At 47.2% G+C, this 27,006-nt stretch overlaps 1 protein-coding gene across 13 annotated transcripts in view; it reads left to right on the forward strand.

The window, feature by feature from the left end:
- esrrga (estrogen-related receptor gamma a) overlaps positions 1–27,006 on the forward strand; it is a 151,245-nt gene that overhangs the window by 107,310 nt on the left and 16,929 nt on the right. For 6 of the 13 annotated variants that reach the window (XM_048975543.1, XM_048975542.1, XM_048975541.1 and 3 more), the window contains 2 exons: positions 15,399–15,509; positions 17,588–17,770. In XM_048975543.1, the coding sequence (XP_048831500.1) occupies positions 15,399–15,509; positions 17,588–17,770 (294 nt within the window). Of the gene's footprint in view, positions 1–8,029; positions 8,057–15,398; positions 15,510–17,587; positions 17,771–27,006 lie in introns of all 13 variants that reach the window. The other 7 variants (XM_048975537.1, XM_048975531.1, XM_048975532.1 and 4 more) reach the window with 3 other exon arrangements.

Consider the following 27,006-nt stretch of genomic DNA (forward strand, 5'->3'; position numbering starts at 1 on the left):
TTTTAGGTTTTAACATATGTAGAAATTAAGTATGAACTGTTCCTCAGAGAACATTTCAGTTCATTCAGTTCATTTCAATTCGAAATTGTACAGATGCGTTATTTGTAAATCATCTTTGGCTCTAGGTTGTATATAGTAAAACCGTATTTTTGTTTGCCTGCCACATCATCGTCATTATTATTATTATTATTTATTATTATTATTATTATTATTTATTTTGTGCTCCCTAGTTCACGTCAAGCTCCATTTTTCCAGAATGTTCTGTCTTCTATTATTTATTATCTTCATTTGCTCCAACATTATGGGCTTTTTCATTGCCTGAGATATTTCAGTCTGGTTAGTTCAGTTCTGTTAGTTGTTCGATGTCTGGAAGTCGGAGCTTGTACATAGATCTCCTGTAGCATTGTGCAGCTGCGAATTGCGAGAGGTTATTGAGAAAAGGGTTGGAGAAGATTCTTTCACTCGTACAGCATGAAATGGGGGGGTACGGTGATAGAGACCAGGTGTGGGAGCCTCTTTACAGGCCTGGGATCAGTGGGACAGTAGGACTTTGTGGCATAACTTCCTTCCACCCATGTCAACAAAATATTCCCAAATGACCAAATATTCTCGTTCACAATACTTTAGAGATGGAATTTCAACAAATTAACTTACGTATAATTGATTATTTTAATGGCCATTCATTTCTTCATTCATTTATTTTTAATAAGAATTTTCATCCAACAAAAAAGTTGACCGTTTGCGTTTTAATTGACGACATTAGCATCACCTGCATAATCTGGCATATCTGTGAACTATGACCACTGGTCATCAAAACCCCACCTCGTGCTCTTTTCGGCCTGTCTGTTCCCCCCACTGGGACCCTCCCCGTTCTCTTTGACATTATTATATTACCGCACAGCTGCTGACTGCAGGGGTAGCGCTTGGAGACGCGGACAGACAGAAGAAGTGATGGCAGCGGACAGAGAAAAAGCGAGAGCGACGCGGAGGTGCAGAGCCGACAGCCCCGCGGAGAGCATCTGTCTCAAACGTGGCGCCCGCCCCCCCCCCCCCCCGGCCCCCCACCCAGACCTGTCAGTCTCACAAGTACAAGCGCGTGCGCTCACACAACACATCCACAAAGATGTGTGAGTCCCTTCCATTGGCCACCCTGCCTCAGTCTGGTTCGCTTCTTTCTCTGATCAGGAGCATAAATCATAAATCATCTTGTTGTCAGGTGCCCGGGGTCCCTGATTACGCAACGGCGTCACGCGGTGGGGGCCGGGAGCGTCAGGCTAGGCCGCGTACGGAACTGATACCACCCTCTCTCCCTCGCACCTTCCCCCCTCCTCGCTCCACCACTAAATTAGAGCCCCCTTCTTTCATGGATCCTCAGGGGGTGCCGATTATGCGGAGGCCCTCATCTGCGCCCCTGTCCCACTTTCAGCCCTGGAAATGCCCTCTTCCTGTTTTCCTAAATGTCACACTTTTTTAGTTCTCTCTGTCATATTGGTGTGAGCAAAGCTCTCGGCGCCATTAGGGCACCAAAGCCAGCGGTGTAGGCTCCCACACTGCCTGGGGGGGGTCTCTGATGGGGGGGCTTGAGATTGGGGGCATTCGACGACCCTATCAGTGTGGCTGCAGACAACATCAGATAGTGTTTGGGAAGCAGGCTCTTGTTCAGCAGCGCAGATTGGAGTCGCGTGTGTGCATTAGGTTCATATTACATTGTGGGGACCAACGTCATTTTGACGTTGTGAGGACCATTTTTGGAGAGTCCCCACAAAGTTATAATTACAAACCTGGTGTGTGTGTGTGTGTATTACCCTGTGTTGGTTTGGTACCCCATCATGGATTATTCCCTGTCTATCACCAGTAGCTTCCAGGATAGGCTCCGGAACCTACGACCCTGTAGGGAAGTGGATTTTTTTCCTTTACACAGAGCATATAAGTTGCCGCGCCATTTGACACTGTCACATGTGAGCATGGCAGCAGACTCATTATCACGTCGCGAGTGACTGGCGGCCCCCATGACGACTGAGACCGCCGGCCTTCTCTCTCATTCCCCCACCCCCAAAGGATGCCGTAGGTCTCGGAGCTCCTGACGCCCCACGGTCACATGTCCCGAGGCCGCGGCCCCATCTGAAAGTGGCATCAGCACGCTAAGCAGTGCGAGACAAAAGGACGACAGGGTCGTGTGCTGTGGACCCGCGTAGCCGTCCCCCCAGAAGCCTGCGCGGCCAAATCTCTGCGTGCGTAATCCTGTATTAAACATTTGGCTTAAAGGGGGATTTTTTTTGGCCAACAGAAGTAAAGCCCAAAAAAATAAGCAATCATTTTTTTATTATTATCGTTTAAATTTAGTCAGATCCTATTTGGAAGGGATTTCAAATCGAAGCATTTAATATAACTACATATCGTAGCTGTATTGGCAAAATGTATAAAAACATATAGCTCTTCCTAAACCCTAAATGAGATTAGGCTCTGAACAAGCCAGATTTGGGCTCCTACCCACAGCTTGGAATTTAATAATGACGTCGGCATTGCGGCGTGTCCCATTCACAAAGGGGGGGTCCGGGTCATACGGGGAACAGGGGTGTGCGGCGTGTCGCGTGTGCATCCAGCATCCCACTGTAGATGACCCTCCCCCCATTTCTCCTCATCTGGTTCGATAGCTAAGACTTGGGGCAGGGTGTGTAGGGCATGCAATAGTGATCGACCCCCCCACCATTGCCGGCACCTTATTTAGTGTATCCCCTCTGGCGCTGCCTAAAACGACATACCTAATTAGGGCATTAACGAGCGGTAATTGGTAATTGCCAAGGCCATGCGGTGAATAGTAAAGGTCAGGCGGGCGCATCGACGGGCGCGTCTAACACGGCAGCAGAAGGTAGGGTGGGGGTGGGGGGGGTCGAGGCTGCCCCACGCCTCCATCCTCCTCCTCCATGGCCTTCCTCCTTCTCCCCAGTGCCTGCTCTTCAGAATTAAATGGCATCTTCAGGCATGTGAGTAAGCTAGCGGGAATGTGGGGGTCTGAGTGCTGAATTCGAATCAGGAGGGGCGCGTGTTTGGAAGGCCGCCAGTCTCACATGCCGCTGACTCAGGGCCACATTATTTATGCGTTTGTTTGTTTGTTTGTTTTGCTTGTTTATTTGTTTGCCATCCTCACCCACCCAGAACCACTTGTCAGTAAATTGTAGGAACAGCTGGCGGCCCACCCATCTTATGTGCTGGGGGGGGAGTCTTTGAGACCCCCCCTCATTTCCCTAATTCCCCAGCATGAGGGCAGGCTGGTGGTGGAGGATCCTCAGTGACACTTTACCCCTTAATTGAGGAAGGTTTCGCCCGAAAGTGTCTTGGCGAGGAGCCGCGGTTCTGGCTTGATGCTGCTCCGGGCGGCGGCCGCCACTGCTGGGGGGTCCCTGGAGAACTTCTCCGGTAGCGCTCTCCTGCTGAGACCAGCCGCGATGTTTCCGGAAGGTTCCTCATAAACCAAGCCGGGACATCTCCATAGAAGAAGTGAAGAATGAAATAATATAGTCATAATAATACAGGTGGTGCTTTATTACATCACCCCCCCCCCCCCCCAGAACTGCGTCCTTACGACCTCATTGGTGGACAGGAATCAGGTGACCTTAATGCAAAAACTGCACCAGGGGAAAATGGCATGCGTCATGTCAACAGAAGCTGGCGGTGGCCATTCCTGACAGACAGGAGTAACCGGTCAGGCCTAAACACCATGTTCCACGTCCTGCTTACTCCCAACCCATGTGCTGTTTGGGGCAGAAACACATCCCTCGCTTGGCTCTGGGTTTCCTTTGTCTGCTGCACCCCAGAGATGTTGCTCGGTCGTTAGGCGGTACGTTCCGCTCTCCACACAGAAGGGAAGTGGTCTCTCCCCCTACTCTTCATGTTCGAAAGTGTGTGGTGACCTTCCGCTCGTCGGTTCCATGGTCCTTCAGCATCCTGGCTGCTGACTTGGTCTCTGCTGCCGAATCCTATGTCCAGCTGGTACAGTTGCCATGGAGATGAGCACATCGCATAGCCGCACACGCGCACATCTCTGCGTCCTACACCTAAGAATGTATTACTTAATATTACTGGGCCATTTGGGTAACAAATTTGCATATGGAAGTGTTTTTCCTTCCTTTTTTGCTTGGGTGGGGTGCGGCTCAGTTTACTGAGCCTGTGATTGGAAGGTCGTTGGTTCAAATCCCAGGATCAGCAGAGTGATTTCAGCTTTGGGCCCCTGAGCAAGGAACTTTTTTTCAATTGTACGTTCCATCGGATAAAAGCCGCTGCTAAATACATTAAATGTAAAATACGAGGATGAGGTCCAGTGACTCAAGCAGCAGAATCACACCCCAGCCCAGCCCTCCCCCAGGGGTCATTTCAGATATGCTTTTGGCAGTTCCTGGGCACAGTTTGAGTGTTTGGGGGTGGTGGAGGCTCACTGACAGGGTACTGTCCTGCCACCCTGTGTTTGGTGAAAGACCCCCCCCCCACACCCTACCCCACCATCTCATACCCACTACAGCTGCTAAATTCACTGCATATAAAACTCGCTGAATAACTCTTTATGTAGAACGTGAGTACAGACGCTGTCCATTATGGGCAACTTCAGTTCATTTTTGCAGCCTTGGGGGCAAAAAAATTAAAGACCATTGTATTGTTTTGGTTTTTCTCGATCAGTCACTGATCTTGTGAATTTCTTTTAAAGGTTGTAATAGTTGTGGTTCTGTTAATGGATGGTATAGCTGTGGCTATTTCTGATGCAGTCACTTCAAAGTAGTTTGATTTTCTGAGACTAAAGAGGTTACGCTTTGACCACAGCAGTGTGGACGTTTTGACCCGCCCCCCCCCACCACTCCTCCCCCCAAGCTGCCTCATCCTCCTCTTCCTGCAGCCATTCTTTTGTAGCCCAGTTAAAGAAAAAACAGACACCCCAAGAATTCTGGGAAAAAAGAGCTAAAATCTTCTTTCTGAGCTCCTGGTCCTGGACCCTTTGCAGCAGGACCACAGGGACACTGGTCCCAGCTGAAAGGTGATTGGGCCCCTGATTGGACCCCTGAGTGCCCCCTCCCTTGTCACTCACCGATTCAAAACTGTCATTGACTAATGATACAGTTGGCCCCTCTGTATGAATTCTGGCTTATGCCTCCTACCTGAAAAAATCCTAGAATTGCCCCTGACCCACAAGCTCCCCAGTGATTAACATGGCTAAGAAAAAACATATTTTTTTACGTTGTACAAGCTCTTTAAAAGATGCTATCTATACACTGGTGCCATTCTCCAAGAAATCATTCATTTTGTCTGTAAATTTTGTACGCCGTTTTGCAGTCACAGAAATAATTCTACACATTTGTATATTTGAAGTTGTATTACGCACATGACACCTATATTACGCACATGACACACACAAAGGCTTGCATGCACACATTATCGTCTTGCCTTCTGTCCATCCAATTAAGCCCTTACCTCATGTCATTGCAAAATTAATGGCGTCCCATTTGAATTCTTTTTTTTAAATTTATTGCATTGAAATTGACTAATCCAGTTAAAGGCTGTCTGATTGAGCATAGAGGACTTTTTATGGTTTGACATAAGTTTGAGGAGTTTTGGAATATGGTTCCTTTCAGAGATGACTGGGAATTCTTGTGAGAAGGTGCTTGAGAATGAAAATAAAGTTCATTTGTATAATTTAGTCTTGAGCAATGGCTGAGTTGGGGAGACCCCGTTTATATGGCCCACTGCTCCCCAGGAGGGGCCCCTCAGTCTCAGGGACCACGCTCCTTTCTGCTGCTTCCCGGGTGGGGCCCCTCAGTCTCAGGGGCCATGCTCCCCTCTGCCGCTTCCCGGGTGGGGCCCCTCAATGTCGAGGCCATATTTTCCTCCTGTTTCTTGCTCGTTGTCCGACACACGTTGACCCTCCTAGCCGGACCCGGTTACGGACGAGACTTTATTCTAACCAGAGCCAGGTCTCACTGACGCTGAGCCCACCTGCAAACCAGCAGCCGCTGTTCGGGTCCCTGTGGCTGCAGCTTGGCCCCCTGGCTAGTAAACGGGACTAATACATGGTGCTAAAGAGAGCGCCTACAGTCAGGGCAATCACAGATCTGGAGAAAATGGGTCACTGGCATGTCTTTGTTGCGACAATAATTACATTAATGGATCAGTAATTCCATTACATTTGGCAGGCTACCAGCCACACACACAAACGCATGCACACACACAGAAACGCATGCATACATGCACAAACGCATGCACACACACACAAACGCATGCGTACATGCACAAACGCATGCACACACACACACAAGCACATGTATAAACGAACACACACGCATAGGGTGCAGGAACACAGGGCTTTGAGGAGACCGTGTATTTTCCCTAGATAAAACATCAACAGGAAACCGTGCTGAGTGGGATCCTGGGAGAGTTAGAGAGGGGGGGGGGGGGAACCATCAGCGCTGCCTTAAGAGGATGCGACTGTGCTGGACTGGCCACATACAGACTTTGGGGGCGGGGGGGTGGGGGGTGGGGGGGCGGGTGCTGTGTCATGCCGCAAATTATGTTGTACTTTGACAGATTGTAGCCTTGCTTCACAAGAGCAGTAACATCTCATTTGTCACTGTTTGATCTGTAAGTGTGGCAACAGGAAGGGAAGGTCCTCTATCTCAGCGGCGATTTAGCGCCCGCCTGCAGGACGGCGGCCGACAGCCACCTGCCTGCTCCCTGCACCGCTGATCTGTTTTAATTTAATCGCCCGTCAGTCGTCATGAAGGCAGAAATCGGCTCCTTTTGATCTCACCGCACCGGACACGTGCTCCCACTCCCCCTGTCTCTCCCTCTCTCTCTTTCTCCCTCCCTCTCTTTCTGTCACCTTCTCCCTTCTCTCTGTTCACCCCCATTTCGCGTGGCAGTCCAGTCCGGGTGACACGACGGGCGTCGCGGTGGAGAAAAGCGAGCGACGTTTTAGTTTTGGTTCTGCCATTGTCGATATAAAACAAAAGTTAAAGAAACATCATGAAAATGAAAAGCCCTATAGCATCCAAAGAATTTGTGTCTGGTTCTGTCGTTGTCAGTCCAGAGCGTACCCCTGCCTTATGGTGATTCAAAGATTCGAAGATGCTTGAATGTTAGTTGCTGACCTACTACACCTAATTCCATAATTCCCCCCCCCCCAGAGCTGTGGGCCTGGTGATTATTATATGTAGAAGAAAAGAAGGTGGTGATTTGATGATTTAATGCAAGACGGGCCCTGTGCATTGGCACCACAAGGGTGTTACGTGGGTTAAGGCATGATGCACAAGATGAGACACAACAAAGGTAGATGCACTAGGCTACAGCAGCTGAAGTGAATGAAGAGGTCTGGCCAAGTAGGACGTTCCTTATGGAGCAGGTTCAGGAGAAGCTGTGAACTCGCCCCTCCCCCCCATCGCACACACATGTTTAAACCCCCATTAGCCCGGTGCCTCCTCACCGAGCTCGACCCGCCGGAGCCTCCTGTAAATTTAGTTAAATTCGCCGCGTATCGGCCCGCCGATCCGTCACCCCCAGCCACCGATAAGAGACCTCTCGCATTATTGAATCAACAATGGGGAGGCTCTGCGCGTGGCGAGATAACAACCTGCTTATTTCTCTTTAAGTCGGGCCGGAAGAAAGGCGACGTCCAAATCCACCCCGTACAAGCGACTCAATTACCATAAAGCCGCCGCGACCCCCCCCCAGTCCTACGCTGCCCAGGAGGCCGCGATCGCCCGTGATCTCTGCGTGATGAACCACGCTTGCAACCCTGATGTGCCAGATGTGTTTGTAACATTTTTATCACAGTATTTTGGATTTTTAAATTATTTTCATTGCAGACAAAGGTGTAATACATACCCTATACTTTTCTGTTACATTAACCTATATAAGAATGTAGAATTAACTTAATTTCAAAGATTTAATTGATTCTAATCTTTTTTTTAAAAAAAAAAAAAAAAGGTTCTGTTGAGGCATACAGTGTAGAACCTTTAAGTGACACATTCCCCACTGTTCCCTTTGCCAGATCGTCCACATCGCCAGCGAAGTCTCGGTAAGCCAACCGCAGCACCGAGTTAGCGCAGTGCAAACTTCCACTGGAAGCTGGAAGGAATGCTCATTCTTCCCATGATGTTTAGAGGATGCTGTGTGATAGTGATGCTGTTTTTCTGTTGCCTGACACCAATGTTAAATCACAGTCAAATCACAGAAACTACTTCCCCACCTACAGACCGAATCCCTGTCTCTTCACAGTCTCTCTCACACTCATATCGAACAATGGCTGAGCCACAACAATGACATTTCTGATGCCGCTGTCCCACAGCCCGCCGTATATCCGAAGGACGTTTTAGCCGCGGAATCCGGCGGTGATCCGATCAGGACCAGCTGGGATATCGGCATTCAGCAGTATTTTCCCCCTTAAAGTGCTTTGTGCGTGTCACTCTCTCTAAGTCAGCAAAACATGTGACGAGTTCACATTGAGACCCGATAAGACATCAGGGAATGTGCCGGAATGGCAGGATACATGAAATTAGTCAATGTCATCCAGTACCTATTTCAAAGCGGAATGTGGAAAATAATAATAATAACAATAATAATAATAATAATAACAATAATAATTATAATTATTATTAATAATAATAATGACGATGATAATAATAGTAATAATAGTAATAATATTTTTAAATTATTATTATTGGTTTTTTTGGGTTTAATTTCTTTTAATACTTTTTTTATGAATGACTTATGATGTTGTTCTCTTTTATATGACAGGGAACGCAAGGTGTATAATTAAATGTTCCCTTGTTATGTAACAATGGCTTGTAGACATTTAAAAATGCTCAATTTCATTTCATTATGACCCCCAGTAACGAATTCCCTGTCTATCCCACGGTCTCGCCCTCTCCGCCCCTCCCTGTAGGAACAGGCAGTAAGACCGGGACACATTTCATTAGCGTCACACTCCGCTCCTGGTCACCCTCTGCTGTTTGAAGGCTCATTTGTTAACTGGAAATTGTCTTTTTTTTCTCTCTCTCTTTTCCCTTTTTCCTTTTTTGTGGGCTTTGGAAATATAATTTTCAATTTTTAATTTGATTCATTTAGATTAAAATCATTAATCAGGGCTGAAAGTGAGTTAATTTTCTGGAAAATAAATGAGGTTGTTAAGACGGGTCTTTATGAAGAGCACTCTCTGTGGCAGCGGGATAAGGGGGGCCTGGAAAAATGGCCTGAGTCAGGTCTTCTTCCAAGGCTGGGATTCTCCTCCGGCCTCTTAGGGTCTCCCCCGCGTTTGTTTTTCAGCATGTGCCACCTGAGTTGCCACCCGTATTAAGAAAAGGCCAAATGATTTTAGCTGTGACATTCATTGTAACAAATAATTTAATCATCTCTTTGGTGCGAATCCCTGCCAAGCACTGATATATATATATATATATTCATGCCAAAACTTCCTTCTGAAACTTTTTTAAAATGACACTGGACACAAAGTCCTGTTTGGACAGACCACCTGTGTTTGGCCGATGCCTGGCCTTTTAACATTACATTTCCCTAAACAGTCCGATCTAGTAGCCACATATGAGCACAAATTTGCAACTCATTTCAATGACATAGGTGACATTGATCTCTGTATGCGAGACCCCAAGGAGTCAAAGGAGCAGGGACACTGATGGTGGCTGATTCTCTTCTCTAGTGGAGATTCATGGGCACCATGCCGTTAACCCCTCCCTCCCGTAACCCGTCCACACATGGCTCACCACCACCATCGGTCCCCATCCCCTAGATCTGAGTTTGGACTCCATAGCCCACCCCCTTCTTATTGGAGGTGGAGCCAAAGGGCTGCGGAGCCACCGGCCACGTGTGTGAGACCATTCAGAGCAGGCATTCTCATATCGGTCTGCAGTCGGAGATGAATGCAGTGCAGCCCCTCCGAGCGTCAGGGAGATCTCCAATCTGGGGTCAGGGAGCGTCCATTCTGGGGACAGGGAGATCTCCAATCTGGGGTCAGGGAGATCTCCAATCTGGGGTCAGGGAGCGATCCATTCTGGGGTCAGGGAGCGATCCATTCTGGGGACAGGGAGTGCTTCATTCTGGGGTCAGGGAGCGATCCATTCTGGGGTCAGGGAGCATCCATTCTGGGGTCAGGGAGCGCTCCATTCTGGGGACAGGGAGCCCTCCAATCTGGGGTCAGGGAGCGATCCATTCTGGGGCCAGGGAGTGCTTCATTCTGGGGTCAGGGAGCGATCCATTCTGGGGTCAGGGAGCGCTTCATTCTGGGGTCAGGGAGCGTCCATTCTGGGGACAGGGAGCCCTCCCTTCTAGGGACAGGGAGCCCTCCATTCTAGGGACAGGGAGCCCTCCATTCTGGAGTCAGGGAGCCCTCCAATCTATGGACAGGGAGCCCTCCAATCTGGGGACAGGGAGCACTCCAGCCAGTATTCAGTGTGTTTTTGCTGTAATAATGAAATGGGCAAACTCCAGCAAAAATGTTAGCATCAAAAATCTGTACCTGTGTTAACTGACGTTAGACAATAATAGAACAATAGCCTCATATAATATTGATGTTGCAGCACAAAATTAGGTCATAATTACGCAGAGACACAGATATGCATGCTTTTATTTTATGCTTAGGACCTGTCACCAGCAGTCTTTATAAGCATTTATTTCTGTATAAGATAAAGGTCCTGGCTCTCTTAGTAAGAGAATTAGTGTGAAACCTTGTAATTAACTGGTAATTAACATGTGACTATTGTCCCTCACGGTACGGGAACGTTGCAGAGGCAGATAGCTGCCACAGCAGCAGCAGGATAAACTGCATCTAGCTGAATATCAGGCTGACATTTGGGTTGTGGAGGTGAGGAGCGTGAAGCAGCTGTCTGGCCTCTCCCGCTAGCCTCCGCTGTCTCCCTTTACACGCAGCCCGTAATCGCAGAGCTTAGCCACGGGTTTGATTAAAGCTCCCCACCAAGTGGCCAGGTCCGCCTTTGAAGGCGCCAAGAAGGCGGGAGGCCCCAGCCAGGCCAGGCAAGGTGGGGGGGGGGGGGGTTTGTTTTTCCACATGACGCGGGAGCCCATTTGCTCCCGGATCGCTGGCAGTCTTATCGGTGTGGGGGGGGGAGGCGGAGGTGGCCACAGAGGTCTTTATTAGGCTAGGCAGCAGAGGAACATGAGCACGGCAGCAAAGGCAAGGCAAAGTGACAGGCCCCCCCCCCGTCAGCGGTATCACCGGGCACTCAGGACAGGAAGCGACCCCCCCACCCCTATCCCCTCCAAAAGGCGGGCGGTGGCTACCCTGAAGCGCAGAGAGTCACGTCCTTAAAATAAGTCGGCGGAGAGAGAGACCCCGTGTTAAACACTCATGGGGAGCGCGTGTGGCACAGGGCTGGGGGGGGGGGGCAGGCAGAACTCAGGCTTGTAAAAAGAAAATAACCAGGCCATGCTGATGGCCAGGCACCTCGTAACCTACAGTATGCCAGATCCATACCGTTAGAATGTGCCCAAGCTGGACAGTGTTTCTCAACATATGCATCATTATATAAACTGTCTGTGTGTGTGTGTGTGTGTGTGTGTGTATGTATGTATACACACACATCTTATGAAATTTATATCTATATCATATGTTAAAATAATTGACATGCATATTTATACTCATGTGCATTAATAAGTTGTGTCGCTAATTGTGTGAAGGGATCCCAGTGTACCTACAGAGGTGGGGTTAGTCTTCTTCCTCATCTCCCCCCACCCCAGCAGCACCCCCGGTAATGCGTGTGGCCACTGGGATCCCCAGCCGTCTCCCGTTAATTAGCCGTCCCGCGTGGCCATCGCGCCTCCGGATGCTCCTTATAAATTCCAGGAGACGCCTTGCGGGATTCCACAACACCTATGAAATTCAAAACAAGCCTTGTAAGCCTTTTACAGTCATCTGTGGCGTAGTAGTAAAAAAAATGGAGGCGGGGGCGTCATTTAAAACAAAGCAAAAAAAAAAATCTGCATTAACGCCGCCAAACAAAAGCCTATCTGCGGGCTTAATTAAAGCAGTAAAGTGTCTTGTAATCTGGCAGGGATTTATAACGGGATGAAATGGATTTCCTTCATGCCCCCCCATCTCACCCCCCCCCCCCCCGCCCCCGCCCCCTCCCCGCTTTTGCACGGCCGCATGGCATTCACTCCACCTCAGGCGTTTGTCCTGGCAGGGAGAGGACATCTATAAACATCCACAATGGCCATGTTGCCGTTCATATGTAATCAACAGATATGTTTGAGGCAATAGCGGGACATGTTATTTATTATCTTAAAGCAATGTAATCTGCTCTCGTGGTGCTCGCAGGTGATGCCAGTCTGTGGTCATGCCATCGCCCAACACCATTGGCTCGTGGGACCCGTGATTTGCATATTATGCTATTGAGCAAAAAAAAAAAAAAAGAGACATGGGGAGTGTGGAGTGTTGACAAGAATCTATATTTGTTTGTCTTTAATTAATTATATTGCTTGTTAAGTATGTACAGCGGCAGAGGAATTCAAAGACAGGGCAAAGATTTATGGGAAACCACAAGAAAAACATCCTGCTGTTTCACCATGACCATAACTTTGTACACGTCTATGTAACACCAGGCAGAAAGCATGGCAGAAGAGAAGGGTGGCTTATAAATGTGTTATTTCTAAGCCCACACTGGTGGCCGAAGTATGACCCTTCATTTGCATAAATGGTAAAAATATCGAGAAATGACAACAGCGGGGGTAAATGTGGAAAGGGTCTTCTGTGCTATTCCCAGACTGTCGCTAGGACATTCCAGCTTATAGCTGTGTTTGGCTTCCTTCCACCTTATCGTGGCTCCATCGCTCCTGTTTGTGCGTTCTTCACTGCAAACGAGGAGCTGCTTCGGCTCATGGCTCTGGAATGTTCCTCTGTCCCCAGCCACATGAGCTGTTGTTGCTGCCCCTCCTTCCACAGAACACCTTCACCAGTTTGATCTATTTCCTGGGTGGAGTGGCCAGTTTTAATAGCTGTTTTTCAGCTGGGTATAAGGCAAGTGGTGAAGCGCTGGTTGTACTGTGTTGTGCTAGGCAAAGCAGTAGGACAGCAGCGTGGCCAGCAGGAGGCGTAGCAGTTAAGGACACGGATCCGTAACCTGAAGTGATGCTTGAACAAGGGACTTAACTAGAACTGTATTTGCAAAAAATCTATATAAATTGAGAAAAAAATTATAAAAACAAAAGATTATTTGACACATGTAGACATCAGTTTATGGTAGAAGCACAGCTTGTAATTATACCTTCTAGCATTGTGGTTTACTGTAATTGTGTTATTGTGCATGGTAAAGGTGAGCCAAGCAAATTCCCCTGCATACAATTTACAGTTCAGAAAATAACAACTATTTATGATCAGTGCCATTGCTTAATTCAAAATAAAGCCATTTTGCATAATTGTATTCAATATTGGGAAAAATCTCTCATTCTCCGATTTTGAATTGCGTAATATTTACAGCATGAACTTTAGCATGAATGTCGTGGCGTAAACGACCCAGTGAGGTCCTCAGCGCGGATACTGTAAAGTTACTGGTGGAAACCTCAGGCTTCGGTATTAGTAACTTGATCGCTCTAATAAAAGCCCCATAAATCTCACTAGTATTAGTCCGTGAACAGATGCACACTTTGCAGCGGGGGATAAGGATCGCCTGGGGTTCGACTGATGCTATTACAAGAGGGGACAAAGGCACCTCCGTAGCTGTGAATTAGGAGCGTAAATCTCTGGCCTTGCTGTTAGCAGTGGGTCCTCCAGTAGATTGGGTTACCGCCGGAGCTTGTTAATAAGAGCAGCTGTCAACATCCCGGCCGTGTCTGTCGTCGTGCGTTTTCATCCCACGCAATGATCGCGCTCTCCTGGTCACGTGACGCCCTCTAATATCCGATTTATTCTGACGTGTCTCGCGGAGCGCGATGCAGACCCTGTCGGCGGCTCTTCTTTGCGTCTTCAGCGTTATCAATAATTTGCTGATTTAGCTTGCCGTTAAAACACCGGCTGTGACATCGTAATTAACAGCTGCACTTTAATTAGGGTTTTTGTGTAGTAAAGATGTATAATATAATATATTCTTCATCCAACTGTATAATCATTTACTAATTCAATTCACAAACAGCAGCACCTGAATAATGTAAAATTTATTCTATTGAATATTATATTGTCATTCATTTTCTATGAACTAAAAAGACAAAACATTTCTATTCAATTGAAAAAGAAATCGGTATTTCTACTCTGGAGCATTGTCACAAAACAGACGGCGACCATTTTGAATGGGAATATTTGTAATTGCGGTGTCTATAGTCCTGGTACATGGCAAATGGAATTATGTAGGAGCTGCATTTTCATTGTTAGGACGTACAGTGCGAGGTGTTTAAAGGGAGCGCGTGACGTGCTGATTCATCAGAACTCTGCGGCCGCCGATTCCGAGGCTTTAATTGATAATGCGCCTCTTTGCTTTGCATGGCCCGCGCTGCTTGTCACATACATCCCTAATTCTGCGACCACCTTTAAGCGGTTTCCAAGGAAACCACCTGTCCCGGGAGAGGTATGCATAATTAAATTAGGGCTCCTTTGTATGTCAATTAATTAAAAAAAAAAAGAGAGATGGGTCGTTAAGGTGCTGCTCTCACCCGAATGGGGAAGAAATACAATTGGAAGTGTTTTTTTACAACCGCGGTTCAGCGGATACAATGAGTTACCTGCCTATAGCCTTTCTTTATTTTTTTGTCAGGCAGGGAAAGTATTGATGTTACCGTAATTAACAATTACGAAAAACAATGTATCATGCTAATAATATAGATAAGAGCCCAACTTTATCAGTGTCATGAAAACCCAAAGGAAAATCTTTACTTGGACACCATCTTCTGCTGGTTTGGTTCCTTTATGAGGTTTTTGTATCTTAACGTTATAACGAAACAAAAAAAATTCTGTCGAAATGTATCATTTGTTTTAGTAAATCGTATTGTGTATCATTAGCACTAAAGTATAACAATTGTTTATAATAATTTATGCTTCTGTCTCAGACTTGTGTTTGAGTGAATACACAAGCAGCAGGCATCAGCTCCTTCCCGTTAAAACATGTGACGACTCAGTGTTAAAGTTTAAATGCGTAATGTTTGAGGTGGGATGCTAGCTAAGGGCTGCTATGACTTCCTGTCAGCAAGCCTGTTTTCTTCTTCAGAATATTCACAAAATAGCTGCTGACAGCAGGCAGATAATGCATCAAGGTTACCCAGCAACTCGAGCATCCCTGCCCTTTAAGCGGTCACATTCTGTTAGCTCTCCGCGCCCGTGACAACCAGAGTCCTGCGCCCGTCCCTTTAAATGTGTCTCCTGGGATCCTGATGCAAAGTGTGTCAGTGTGTCTTTGTTCTTGCAGGTGTGCGGCTGGACAGAGTACGTGGAGGCCGGCAGAAGTACAAGCGCCGGATAGACGCCGAAAACAGCCCCTACCTGAATCCTCAGTTGGCCCTCCCACCTAAAAAGCCATGTAAGAAAATACCCCCGCCCTGCACCTTCCAGGACCTTAGCTAGCACTGGAAAGAGTCACCAGCCATAATCTTGTTTCTCACCACTGAATTTTGTTTCGTTACTGATATTAAATGAGACCAAGTAAGCCGTGACATTTGCACAAACACCTCAGGAGACCTTATGAGGAATATGGTGCGAGCAGGTGGCGGCATGCAGTATACGGAGAACCCAGCTTCACTTCTTCACAACAGTTGTTCCTCAGTTTCACGTTACTTTTTTTCGAGTTAAGTTAATATCGTGTTATTTTTAGGAATAGGATTTCATCATTTTTTTTGTCACATTTGGAAGCGGGATCAAACTGTGTTAAAAAAATCTCCTGAGTTCAGTCTGTAAATTATTAATGTAATAAATTATTAAGGCTAATTTCAGTTGTGACTCAATGTAGCAGCTGCATATTTATGTGTGTGTGTGTGTGTGTATATATATATATATATATATATGTATATATATCTAAAATCATCTGTGTCTGTATATATGTATATATACACACACAGATGTTTTTTCTTTTAATCGTAGTATTAAAGTCGAAAGCTCAAAGTGAATTATATTTTGCTAACATTAGTCATGCTACAAGCTCAGCAGAGCTTCCACCTCCTTCCCATCCTGTTTCAGGAGAAGAGGGGGGGGCGGGGGGGGGGGAAGGGGCTTAATCCGGATTAAATCCAATCTGGCAAAGACATCAAACCCACAATGCGAGTCTCCCAAGCCGTCTGACTGCCCCGCGCAGCGCGCAGAAATGCAACGCTTAACAGATCTTTCCCTGAAGCCTTTTAACTTAATAGCAGTATATCCTCATGAAACACAATATGTTTTTATGTGTGATCGCTGCAGACATTATCATAATAATTATAGCACAAAAAAATTCTTTTGGCTCATTTTAAGGCTTTTTCATTGTCTGCCCACTGCTTCCTCCATTTAATTTTGTCTTTACTTCTAACTCCTCAGTAAGACAGCCTGTATGGGCAAAGTAGGCTTTTATTTCTGCCATTATTTGCCTCAGGATAGCAATAGTATTACAAACAATGGGAATACAGATGCAACCCCGCATATTACTGCTACATCCTTCTAATAAATATCATTCATTAAAGGCGTCGCGTTACGCATCCCGATCTCGAAACGCAAATATTGTTATGCCTAATGAAGTCCTCGACACTTTGACCCGAAACTCTCAGTTTGCCTTCTGTGGCAGTGCCTGGGAGTCCGTCCCCCCCCCCCCAATTGATTATAATCACAAATAACAAAAGTGCGAGGGTTGAAAATTGGGTTGCATTGATTCTAATTAGGGAAACATTAAATAAGATTTAGCCAGAGATAGCTGTGCAGGGTCCCGCGTCCCGGGAGCACGGGGTGCTGCCCACATTGATCCGCCATACTGCCTCCCTCCTCTGTCCTGCATGCTAAGGAATAAAGGTGGGCGTGAACGTGTTTTAATGTACTAATTGGCCGCCTGCGTCCCCACCTCGCCCTCACATCTTCATTTAGCCCAGTACAATTACGGTACATATTAGCCCTTTGTACTTTTTTGATATACTGCCCTCCCCGGTGCCGTGACCCATGTACATCCGCACATTCTCTTTAAATACTTCACTCGTGCTCATCTTTTGTTTTTTACCCTTAACAAATTCAATACAGCACAAAACAGCCAAGTTTTTACATCAAGTCATCCTGCATTAAACATGTTATGCTCATCCATCCATCCATCCATTTTTCACAACTGTTTATATCGCTGTGAGCCTGGGGCCCTTCTCAAAGTCTATAGGAAGGGGACAGGGATGCCGCTCTTCCTACAGAATTTCTATAGAATACTTAGCGCAACATGAATGATGTAAAGGTACATTAATGTAATTTAATATGTGACAGTTAATATGTAACAGTGTTGTTATTTAATCATCGCAATTCCCTATTGAGAATGTCTATATTTTGGCAGCAAAATAAATTGCTCTGTGAATGTCATTATTACTGGATGAGCTGTGCTTATTGTATGATTTGATATATATGTGTTTGTTTCTTTGTTTTCTCCTTGGCGTTCAAATACAGTCCCCTTTGGCTGCCTTGCAGATAACAAGATTGTGTCCCACTTGCTGGTGGCCGAGCCAGAGAAGATCTACGCCATGCCCGACCCCACCATCCCCGACAGCGACATCAAGGCCCTCACCACGCTCTGCGACCTGGCCGACCGGGAGCTGGTGGTCAACATCGGCTGGGCCAAACATATCCCAGGTAAACCCCCACCAACCTCTCAGATGTTATACCAAAGCACGTTTCAGTGAGCCCAGCATGTTTTTAACCTCAGGCCAAATTTGCCACATTTTTTACCTGATTTTTCAGGCCACATATTCAAAAAAATATTGTCTGATGAAATGGAATAAAGAGATTTAAATGTTACAATTAGTTAATTAGGAATGTAAAACTGATCGATCGAGGCAAACTATACATTCACGTTGGTATTTCACAGAAAAGCGGTAAGTTTTTCATGCAGAGTTTAAAAGTCAATACTTTGGACAACAGGCTGGCGGAAATAGATGGGACGAAGAATGGCAGAAGAACTTCCATTTTAGAATTTGTGGAGTAAAAAGTAAAAAATTCCAGAATTTTGCTAGATGAAAGCTGTCTCCTCCTGTCCGGAGGCGCGCCCAGTGCGGGCCGGTTTCGGGAGCGGAGGAGAGACCCACCACCCGAGCGAGATGAGAAAATGGCCCCTTTAGTCCTGCTTCTTGCTTCAGTGCAGAATCAGCAGACAGAATGAGGAATTTCCGTTAATCTACTTAACAAAGCCTCCCTTTTTTTCCTTTTTTTTTTACTTTTAATCTCAGCCAGGCCTGTTCACTGAAACGAACATCCAATTCTAATCTGCCGCTCTTGACATGAATGGAAGCGGCCAGTGAATAAGGACAGAGGAATAGTGGAAGCCTTCCGATTATGAGTTGATTATAGGATACAGCTGATAAAATAGCAAAGGCTTAATCACCGAGGGGGGTGTTGGGGGGGGGGGGGGGTATGGTTGGGGGCAGGAAAATGGACAGGCATCCAGTTGCTTCTGTATTTCAGGCAAATTTGGGTAGCTTCCCTAATTAGATACGCAAAAGGACGTTTCCAAAGAAAAGCCCCACTTTTTAATAGTGTGACTGGGTTCTATGAACAGCATTCACCCCCCCTCACCCCCCCTTCTCTCACAGTCCATTTCAAAGAGCCACGGCAACATAAAGCGATTCCGGTCAACAGCGCCTTTAAGAGACACCTCCCGGGACTCAAACCAACAACCTTCCAGTTCAGTTGAGAGGGCCGCCACGCTTTCCAAAGCCCTGCTCTCGAGCAATAGGTCGCCTTGGGATGGCGTCTCCTTTTCCTTATAATTATATTCCCACGAACTTCCACTCCAGCGGGTTCTGGGCCCACGCCAGGCTGGGAGTGGAACACAAGGTTTATAATGGGCTTAGCCCCACTGCGGTGCCAACCTTTTCCCGGACACGAGTACTTGGACTGGGAGGTTATTTCTGATTCTCCACAGCAGATTGCCCAAGGCCAGGCCTGTAGATCTAGGGGCATCTGCCAATGACCAGGGAGAAGGTACCAAAGTCGCCATGCTGGGGGCACATGAATTGCTCTCTGCTGGGGGTTCTCCTTCCGTGTTTTTTCACACTCAGAGGAGTCAGGCTGCCGAGGGGAAAAAGGTGGGAGGGGGGTAGTGTGGGGCAGCCGCGGCGGGCAGATTGTGTGCATTGTTTCACATTTGTTTGAATTCCTTCTCGTGACTCGGTGTGGTGGCGTCTGCTTCCTGTTTTTTATTTCCGTAATGTGGGTCGCAAACACCCCCACAGGGGATGGGATCCATCCTTTCACCTGTGTTTACAAACCTAAGAGCTTGGCACACGTCACCCCAGAGTGATTGCCCAACCGAAGGGGGGTGATTGTTTGATTAGACCGCATAGAGCTCTTCTCGCCGGCCTGTGTGGAGGAGGCCTGCCTGCCTGCCTCTGCCACCGTCCCTTGTAGCCCACACATCTCTCTGAGCCACACATAGGGGGAGAGCTGGCCTGGATTTATGATGAGAACAAGATAAACATACCAAAAGAACCCAAAGAGTCACGATTCATCTCCCGAATGGAAAAGCACTTTCCTCATTGCAGGTCTCACTACTCGAACCAGGGGTGCAAAAACCCCCACCCTTGCTGGCAATAAGAAAAAACAGAAAACCCACCAGTATTGCTCCCCCCCACCTCAACTCCCAGCAAAAGCCGCTACTCTGTCTCCCTTTGTGTAGGTTATTTGTCTGCGAGCTTTCTATGGTACAGTAATTTTTTAATCAAATTGATGAAGCCCACTCTTCCCAGAGAGGGCCGCAGCCAATTTATCGCTCGTGATACGGCAGCCGTGTCACTAACAGTCGTAACAAACTGTCAGGCAGCCGCACAGCAGCTAATTTGAAGTCATTAGGTGCTCGGCACACGCGGGCGACGATTTGTTACGCGGCCGGGAGTGCGGCTGACATTTCTGAGCGCGCCCGCTTAAGGGGCGTCCCGGCTGCGGAGAAGGCAAATTGTAAACTAATTTAAACATCACTCAGTATTACTGGGGCTGCCTTGCTGGGGAGCACTGGATAATGAAGCGGTCTGTGTTTTGTTGAAAGGAGTTAAAGACGCCTCGCTCTCCATCCCTGCAGTTCCAACCGTGCCCCTGTCCCCACCATTTTCTCCTTAATTCTGCCATAATTTTTTTAAAACCATAAGACTGGTCACCACGACTTGTCCTTTTACATATTAATGAGATCATGTGACCTGTCAGACGCTCGGGGTCACTTGTTACTATATAGCCATCATCCACAATCCACTCCATGTCCACTGAATGTTCTTAATGCTGCACCGTCTGCTCACTGAATAGTCGTCTTATTGGGTTCTTGCTTTATTTGGAAGAGATGGCGCAGCTCCTGCTCCAATACTGCTTACACTCATAGCTGGGCAGCTCCTGCTCCAATACTGCTTACACTCATAGCTGGGCAGCTCCTGCTCCAATACTGCTTACACTCATAGTTGGGCATTCAGTGGGAGCTCAGCCCAGCCGCACTCATGCCAAGGCGACTCCACCACAGCATCTACGTTTGCAATGTGCCTTTATACTCACTCATGCGTTGGTTTGGATAAAAGTGTCTGCTAAAGGAATTAATGTAAATGACCATCAGATTCCAGAATGTGTTGTTAGCTGGATGCGAGGTGCAGAATTGCCTCTAACATAGTGGCTCTGCGCTGGGGAATCTCATCGGTGATATCGGGGCTCTTTTCGTTAATACGCCGCACATTACTGAATGATGGGGTGGAACTGTAAAAGGCGGAGGGTGGGGCCCTTGATATTTAAGGAGGGCTGAGAAAAAGGCCATTGGAGGCCGACTTTTATCTGTAAACAGAATTAAGCTTTCGTTCCCCGCACAGTTGAAATGAAAATAAATGGAAACCTTTCTGTCGCGTGATTGTGAGGCGGCTTATCGGAGAGCGAGCAGCACAATGGCGGGCGGCTGTACTTGACTTCCTGTTAAAGGAACAAGCAGAGACGTCAATGGACATCGCCGGCCGGCGCTGCCTTTTTACCGTGACAGGGTCCGTGCTATTACAGCTGCCTTTATGGTCGGTAAAATTGCCCGGGCATCCCCCTATTCTTGCCCCTATCTCTGTGAATTTTTCTTTCTTTATTTCATTTTCAATTTCAGCCAGTGCCTGGGATAAGCGTGCACAGACGCAGTATGATTGAGCTGTAAAACGCAAAACCCGTCGCCTCTAATCTCTTTTATGTAGATACAGGGGTGTCCTACACTCTGGTTCATTCCATTTCCTCGCTAACCCCCCCCCCACTGCCTCCAAGAACCCACCCCACAATGCTCCCGTACCACGCATCTCTGTTGTGGACAGTGTCGCGCACACAGGAGGGCTCAGGATCGAGCAGGGAAGGGGAGGGGGAGACCATGCCCCCCCGCCCTCCACTCCCGCGGTCAAATATTCCAGCTAGGTTTCACGGGGGCCGCGATAAGGCGATTAGCGGCTCAGCGGCCGCTCGTATTGTTGTGCTGCACGTTGGATTAGATATTCAGTGGAACCTCGTTAACAGAGAGCTGGGGATGGGGACTGAGCATCGTGTCGGCCCATTGGCTCCTCTCAAACAAGGCGTGTGTGTAATGTCTGTGTGTGTGTGTGTGTGTGTGTGTGTGTGTGTGTGTGTGTGTGTGTTCATGCACAGGTGTGTGTGTGTGTGGGGGGATTTGTAGACTTCCTGCTGGCTCTACATGCCTTTTCATTTATTTGCAATTAAATGCCGGAATTCTGTCGCCAAAACATGCATCAAACAAGCGATTAATCAATATGCCCTTTTGAGTGGACTGCACTCCAGAAGAAACAATGTTCAAGAAGGACCATGTTTGACAAAGGAATGAGCACACATTCTTCCACTCTATATTGACACTGACTGGATGCCTGAGGACCAGAAGATCCAGTGAGAAGACCAGTGAAAGAGGCAAACTACCTTATGGTTAAAGAAGGAGGTATAGCAAGTGCAAGAGGATACAAGAAGATCACATGACATGACCACACCCTTAAAAGTGTTAGGGACCCTCAGGATCCCCACTCTGCCCCCGATTAGGGTTAAGAAGATCACATGACATAACCACACCCTTAAAAGTGTTAGGGACCCTCAGGTTCCCCACTCTGCCCCCGTTTAGGGTTAAGAAGATCACATGACATGACCACACCCTTAAATGTGTTAGGGACCCTCAGGATCCCCACTCTGCCCCTGATTAGGGTTAAGTGACTAGTGAATTTGCTACATAGGTGACAGACTCCAAATTTAGTTCCTCAAATACACATAAGTGAATTAAAAAGTGAACTTGTGCTAGGACAGTGCATTTCAGCAAATGCAGTTTCACTAAACTAATACAGTGAAACCGGATTAACAGGCTAACTGTAGTAGCAATGAATCTGAATTAACACGATGATGCTATTCTAGCACAGTCAGACTGTACTAACCAGGGGCATGGAGACCCTGCACACTCCCCCTACCCCGCAATAGCCAAATCTAGCAGGGGTGGGCAGAATTTCTAGGTACGCCGCTGGTTCTAACACGCAGATGCTATGTTTGACATTAGGGTTAGGATTAGGGTTAGGATTAGGGTTAGATATCCCGCATGTGGATATCTGCTAAAGTCAAAGCAGCCTGTGATAATCATGTTGGGACTATAGACTGACGTCATGAGCCTGGGTTTGCTTTTGGAAGCACCCCTCCCCCACCATTTTCGGTCACCCTAGTCCCTTGCCCCCCCCCCTTTTTTCCCCCCTTCAACCAATTTCTAAATGAGAGTCTGTCTTTTACCACCCCAAGCCCCCCACTCCAGAAATATTGATTAATAGATGCTCTAAGCTCCTTTTAGCAAATCAAATTTTCACTTTTAGCAAAGGTTTTGCTGCCCGTACATTCAGTTAAGTGAGACACACTAAATTATATGTGACACTCCAAGAGTGGAATGTACTACCCACAGACGGGGTTCGGCAGGGAGTTTGGGGGGGGCCACAGTATAGTATGTCTGTAGGCTTTCGTTTGTCACTATTGGCCCGTGATGTCACTGGTTTCCAACCAGTACTAGTAACTCGTAAAATGTAATTTTGTTTCATATAATATATATATATATATATATATATATATATATATACACTCACGACGAGATATATTCTGAACGGCCGTTCGCAACTTGAAATGTTCGTAAGTCATCATTCAACATCATTTTAAGGGTATACGCAAGTACGAAGAACTAGGATGCTGGGAGTACGCTACGCTACGCAACGCTGCTGCGCTGAGGGAGTAGAGGCCAGAAGTCGTACTAGGCGGAATTGGCATGTAGAAAAAAAATTGATGTTGCAGACAGGAAACGGGAGCCCAGTGAACATAATTTGGACTTACGGTCCTCTTCATTTGTATTTCTGAAACTTCGTAAGTTGAACGTTCGTAAGTAGAGGAGCGTCTCTCTCTCTCTCTCTCTCTCTGTATATATATATATATATATATATATATATGAAAGGGTCAACAGGGGGATTTGGAAAACAATTAGTTGACCTACTATGTGATACAGGTTTAGACAAAACATCCATTAAAATTTCCCGTGACAGTTTCCTTGTACCACAGTGACCTTCTACCTTCTGTCTTGCTTCCTTCTTTATCCACATTTTTCTTTTTGGCTCCGAATCAATTCAAATTTAAATTGCATTTAATGCTAAGAATGGGCCACTCCATGTGAATAAAGGGTTTTCTTCTCTTCTGCCCTCCCTCCCCTTCTAGAAAGGGGGGGCCGCACTCCCTGGGGGCTCGGTCTCCTGTTCCAGGCTCCCATCCTAGGTGCTGAGGGATTCCTAGCGGCTTGCCCTACCTAAGCACTGGCAGGGGGATTATCTGCATAGACATGCACCCCATTCTCTCTCATATCTCTTTCACAGGCTCGGAAGGGGCCCCTCGCATCTAGCTACTAATTTTACTCTTGCCTTTACTATTCCGGAGCACAGTAGCTAATAACATACTTGAGCAAGTTTCTGCGATTTCTGCCTTTTTTAATAGTCAGAAACCCAAAAGCCACAGTCATTTTTAAAACTCTTGGGTATTATATTGAAGGTGCACATTTCTCCAATCAGCACTCAACAAATGTAGCTTACGTTATTCCGTAAAGTGCAACAACATCTCGGCCTGGCGCCCTCAGTAGGCCCGGCATGCTCTCTGCCGGATGGACTGCCGGTACAGCTGTGGAATTGTGGGATGCGCAACGCTTACCACGCATGTGCCATCACACGCTCTGCGCAGTCTTCACGCTGCAGTCGGCTTAGCTGGAAGATGCCGCACGGGAACTTCAAGCTTAAGCACTCCCACCATCCCAAGCAGGATGCTGACAAGAATTGCCCCAGCAACCATTACGCCAGTGCTCCTCTTCATAGCTGCTGCCCCAGGCATTAAAAAAAACTGCAAGGAAGGTGAACCTTACAACCACGTCCTTCTGCTGGATGTGCTGTTGTACACTGAAGATATTTTTTTCCGTCCCCGAAGTTGTGCTGCTCCCCTTCGCCGTGGTGTGGCTCTGCATTCTTCACTGTGGCCGTTGTCAGTTGTGGAGATGTGGTATTTACGTGTTTCTGATGGAGAGGGGAGGGTCGGGGTGCAGATGTCGTCTTGGCCCGTCGAGTGCGTCCTTGCCCCGTGGGCTCGGTCAGAGTCGTCCACCGAGTCTGCCACCCAGCCCATCGTGTACAACTCCTTTCCTGACAAGTGGCTGAAAGCTCAAATATGAAACAACACGCATATTTACGACAATTTGCATCCCCATCTGTTCAGTGGAGCCCTGACTTTAAAAACACGATGAAAGATTATATAAATAAGGACACCTGCTCCAAATCACTGCACCAAATGCAGCATTTGGCTCACTAGCTAATGTGCTACCTAGTACCTGCATCCCACTGACCTTTCATTGCTTTTCAATACAGAAAATCGCCCTGTGGATTCTCTGAGGTCTACTTTCTCTGATTTGTACACATATATAAATGGAAACGCAGCAACTGATGGTTAAAACATCCTAAAATAAGATTGTGAAATGTTTTAATGTCTCACAAGGAAATTTTTAATTCTAAATTATGAATATTATGGGAATAATGATTCTGTTGTTGATTTTGGCCATGCTAGTTGAGAACATCATCACTGTGCAGTCTGCTCTCCCGTCTGTCATTGGCCAGCCTCCCCCCCCCAGCCCAAACTGCCTTGCAGCAGGAAGCAGGAGTGGCAGAAGTCATGTGACCTCATTGTTTACTGTGACTCGTTTGGCACCTGTGTTTGTTTTCACATCAAGAGTGCGACAGCGCCTCCTGCTTCCTTATTACTCTGGTTTAATGGGCCGCGTGTTCCACCCTGGCCCCGTCCAGTCAGCCCCATGTGGGAGGGAGGCACGGGTGCAGTCGCTCACCTGCTCTGTCCGTAACATCAGGCCGCCTCAGCTGCTGCAGGAGCGCGGTGCTGGGGTGCTGGTGAGGGGCGGGTCAGCGGCACGATTGCCAGTTGAAAAACAAGGAATTATCGCTCATTTTTTCCCTCTTATTAGTTTGATTACATTTGCAAATCAAATCAATCCATCAGACAGCAGCAGGCTGCAATTTGAAGGCCTAGTAATCTCCATCTAATAAGATGCAAATGTGTCACATCAGTAAGTAACCAATAAATCATCGGCGCGTCTTCGGTAATCATTAAATATCAGAATGAACAGTCAATTTTTAGTATTTTCAATTTGCGATATGCTGCTGGAATATAAAGATAGATGGATGTAATTACACAAACCAAACTCCATTTCTGCTCAATCCAGACAGCAAATTTAGCGGAAGGCACAACCGGCTTGTCATCCCCTTATATTATTTCCGGCGGTTCATGCAAAGTTCACAGACAAGCATGAAATGGCCACCCCCCCCCCCCCCCGCCTTCCCCCCCCCCCACCACTGCCCCTCGCCATCCCCCCACTGGCCCCCCAAATAACAGTTCAGAGGGGGCCATCCTTTCCATCAAGGAACAAGTAGGCAGAGAAATGGGATTGGATTTGCACTGTCACATTGTTGCCCTGAGGAGTTATAACGGGGCGTCTGCGGTGTGGGACGTGGGCAGGGATGCGGGTTAAACAGAGATCCCAGACAAAGACGAGGGGGCGGGGGGGGGCGAGGGGGCTGGGGGCCTTCGCTTGAACCAGCCTAATCACAATGGAAATTATTATCAATGATTTGGCACAACATGTCTGCTCGCTGATGCCCCCCGTGTGCGGTTTATAAATGACATGATTGATATTCCAACCTGACTTTTCTATTTCCCAGTTACTTCCTGTAGTTTTTTATGCAAAGAAACCCCCATAAAAACAAAAGCAGATCATTCAACCCATTTCCATCATTGTGTTACTTGCTCTCTGTAATAATAATCTGAACAACTCTGTTTTATATATATTTTTTAATTTCATCTGTCAGTCCATCGTTCATCCTGCTTGTCTGGTACAGGCTTTTTTCATTTTAACCATTGCTTAGGAGAGCACAGTTTCTCTCTGATTGACTGCAGGAGTATAATGTAGTATAGCATATAATAGTATATAGTATAGCAGATGAGTATGGTAAATGCAGTGGGAATGTGTTTTGGGTGCTGCAGTGCAGAGCCGCAGGTTTGGAGCTCTTCCTGCTCTTTTTACTCACTGCCGATGCGCGTTTTTAGCTTATAGACCCTTTTTTGCAGCCTCACAAAGACCGAAGTTAAGTGGTCCAAGGCGCAACAAAAAAGGCCGTTCTGAAAGAAGGAATTCAGCGCCGTTAATCTCCTTTTAATGACCAAAGGTGCTGTGCGGTGTAGCTTTGCGGGGCACGTTTTCCCGACAATGACCGCCTGCCGGCCTCTCGCCCACACAGTGCCCCCTCAACCACCACCCCCCC

This window comes from Brienomyrus brachyistius, chromosome 14 (genome assembly GCF_023856365.1).
Source record: "Brienomyrus brachyistius isolate T26 chromosome 14, BBRACH_0.4, whole genome shotgun sequence".
Classification (NCBI taxonomy): Eukaryota; Metazoa; Chordata; class Actinopteri; order Osteoglossiformes; family Mormyridae; genus Brienomyrus; species Brienomyrus brachyistius.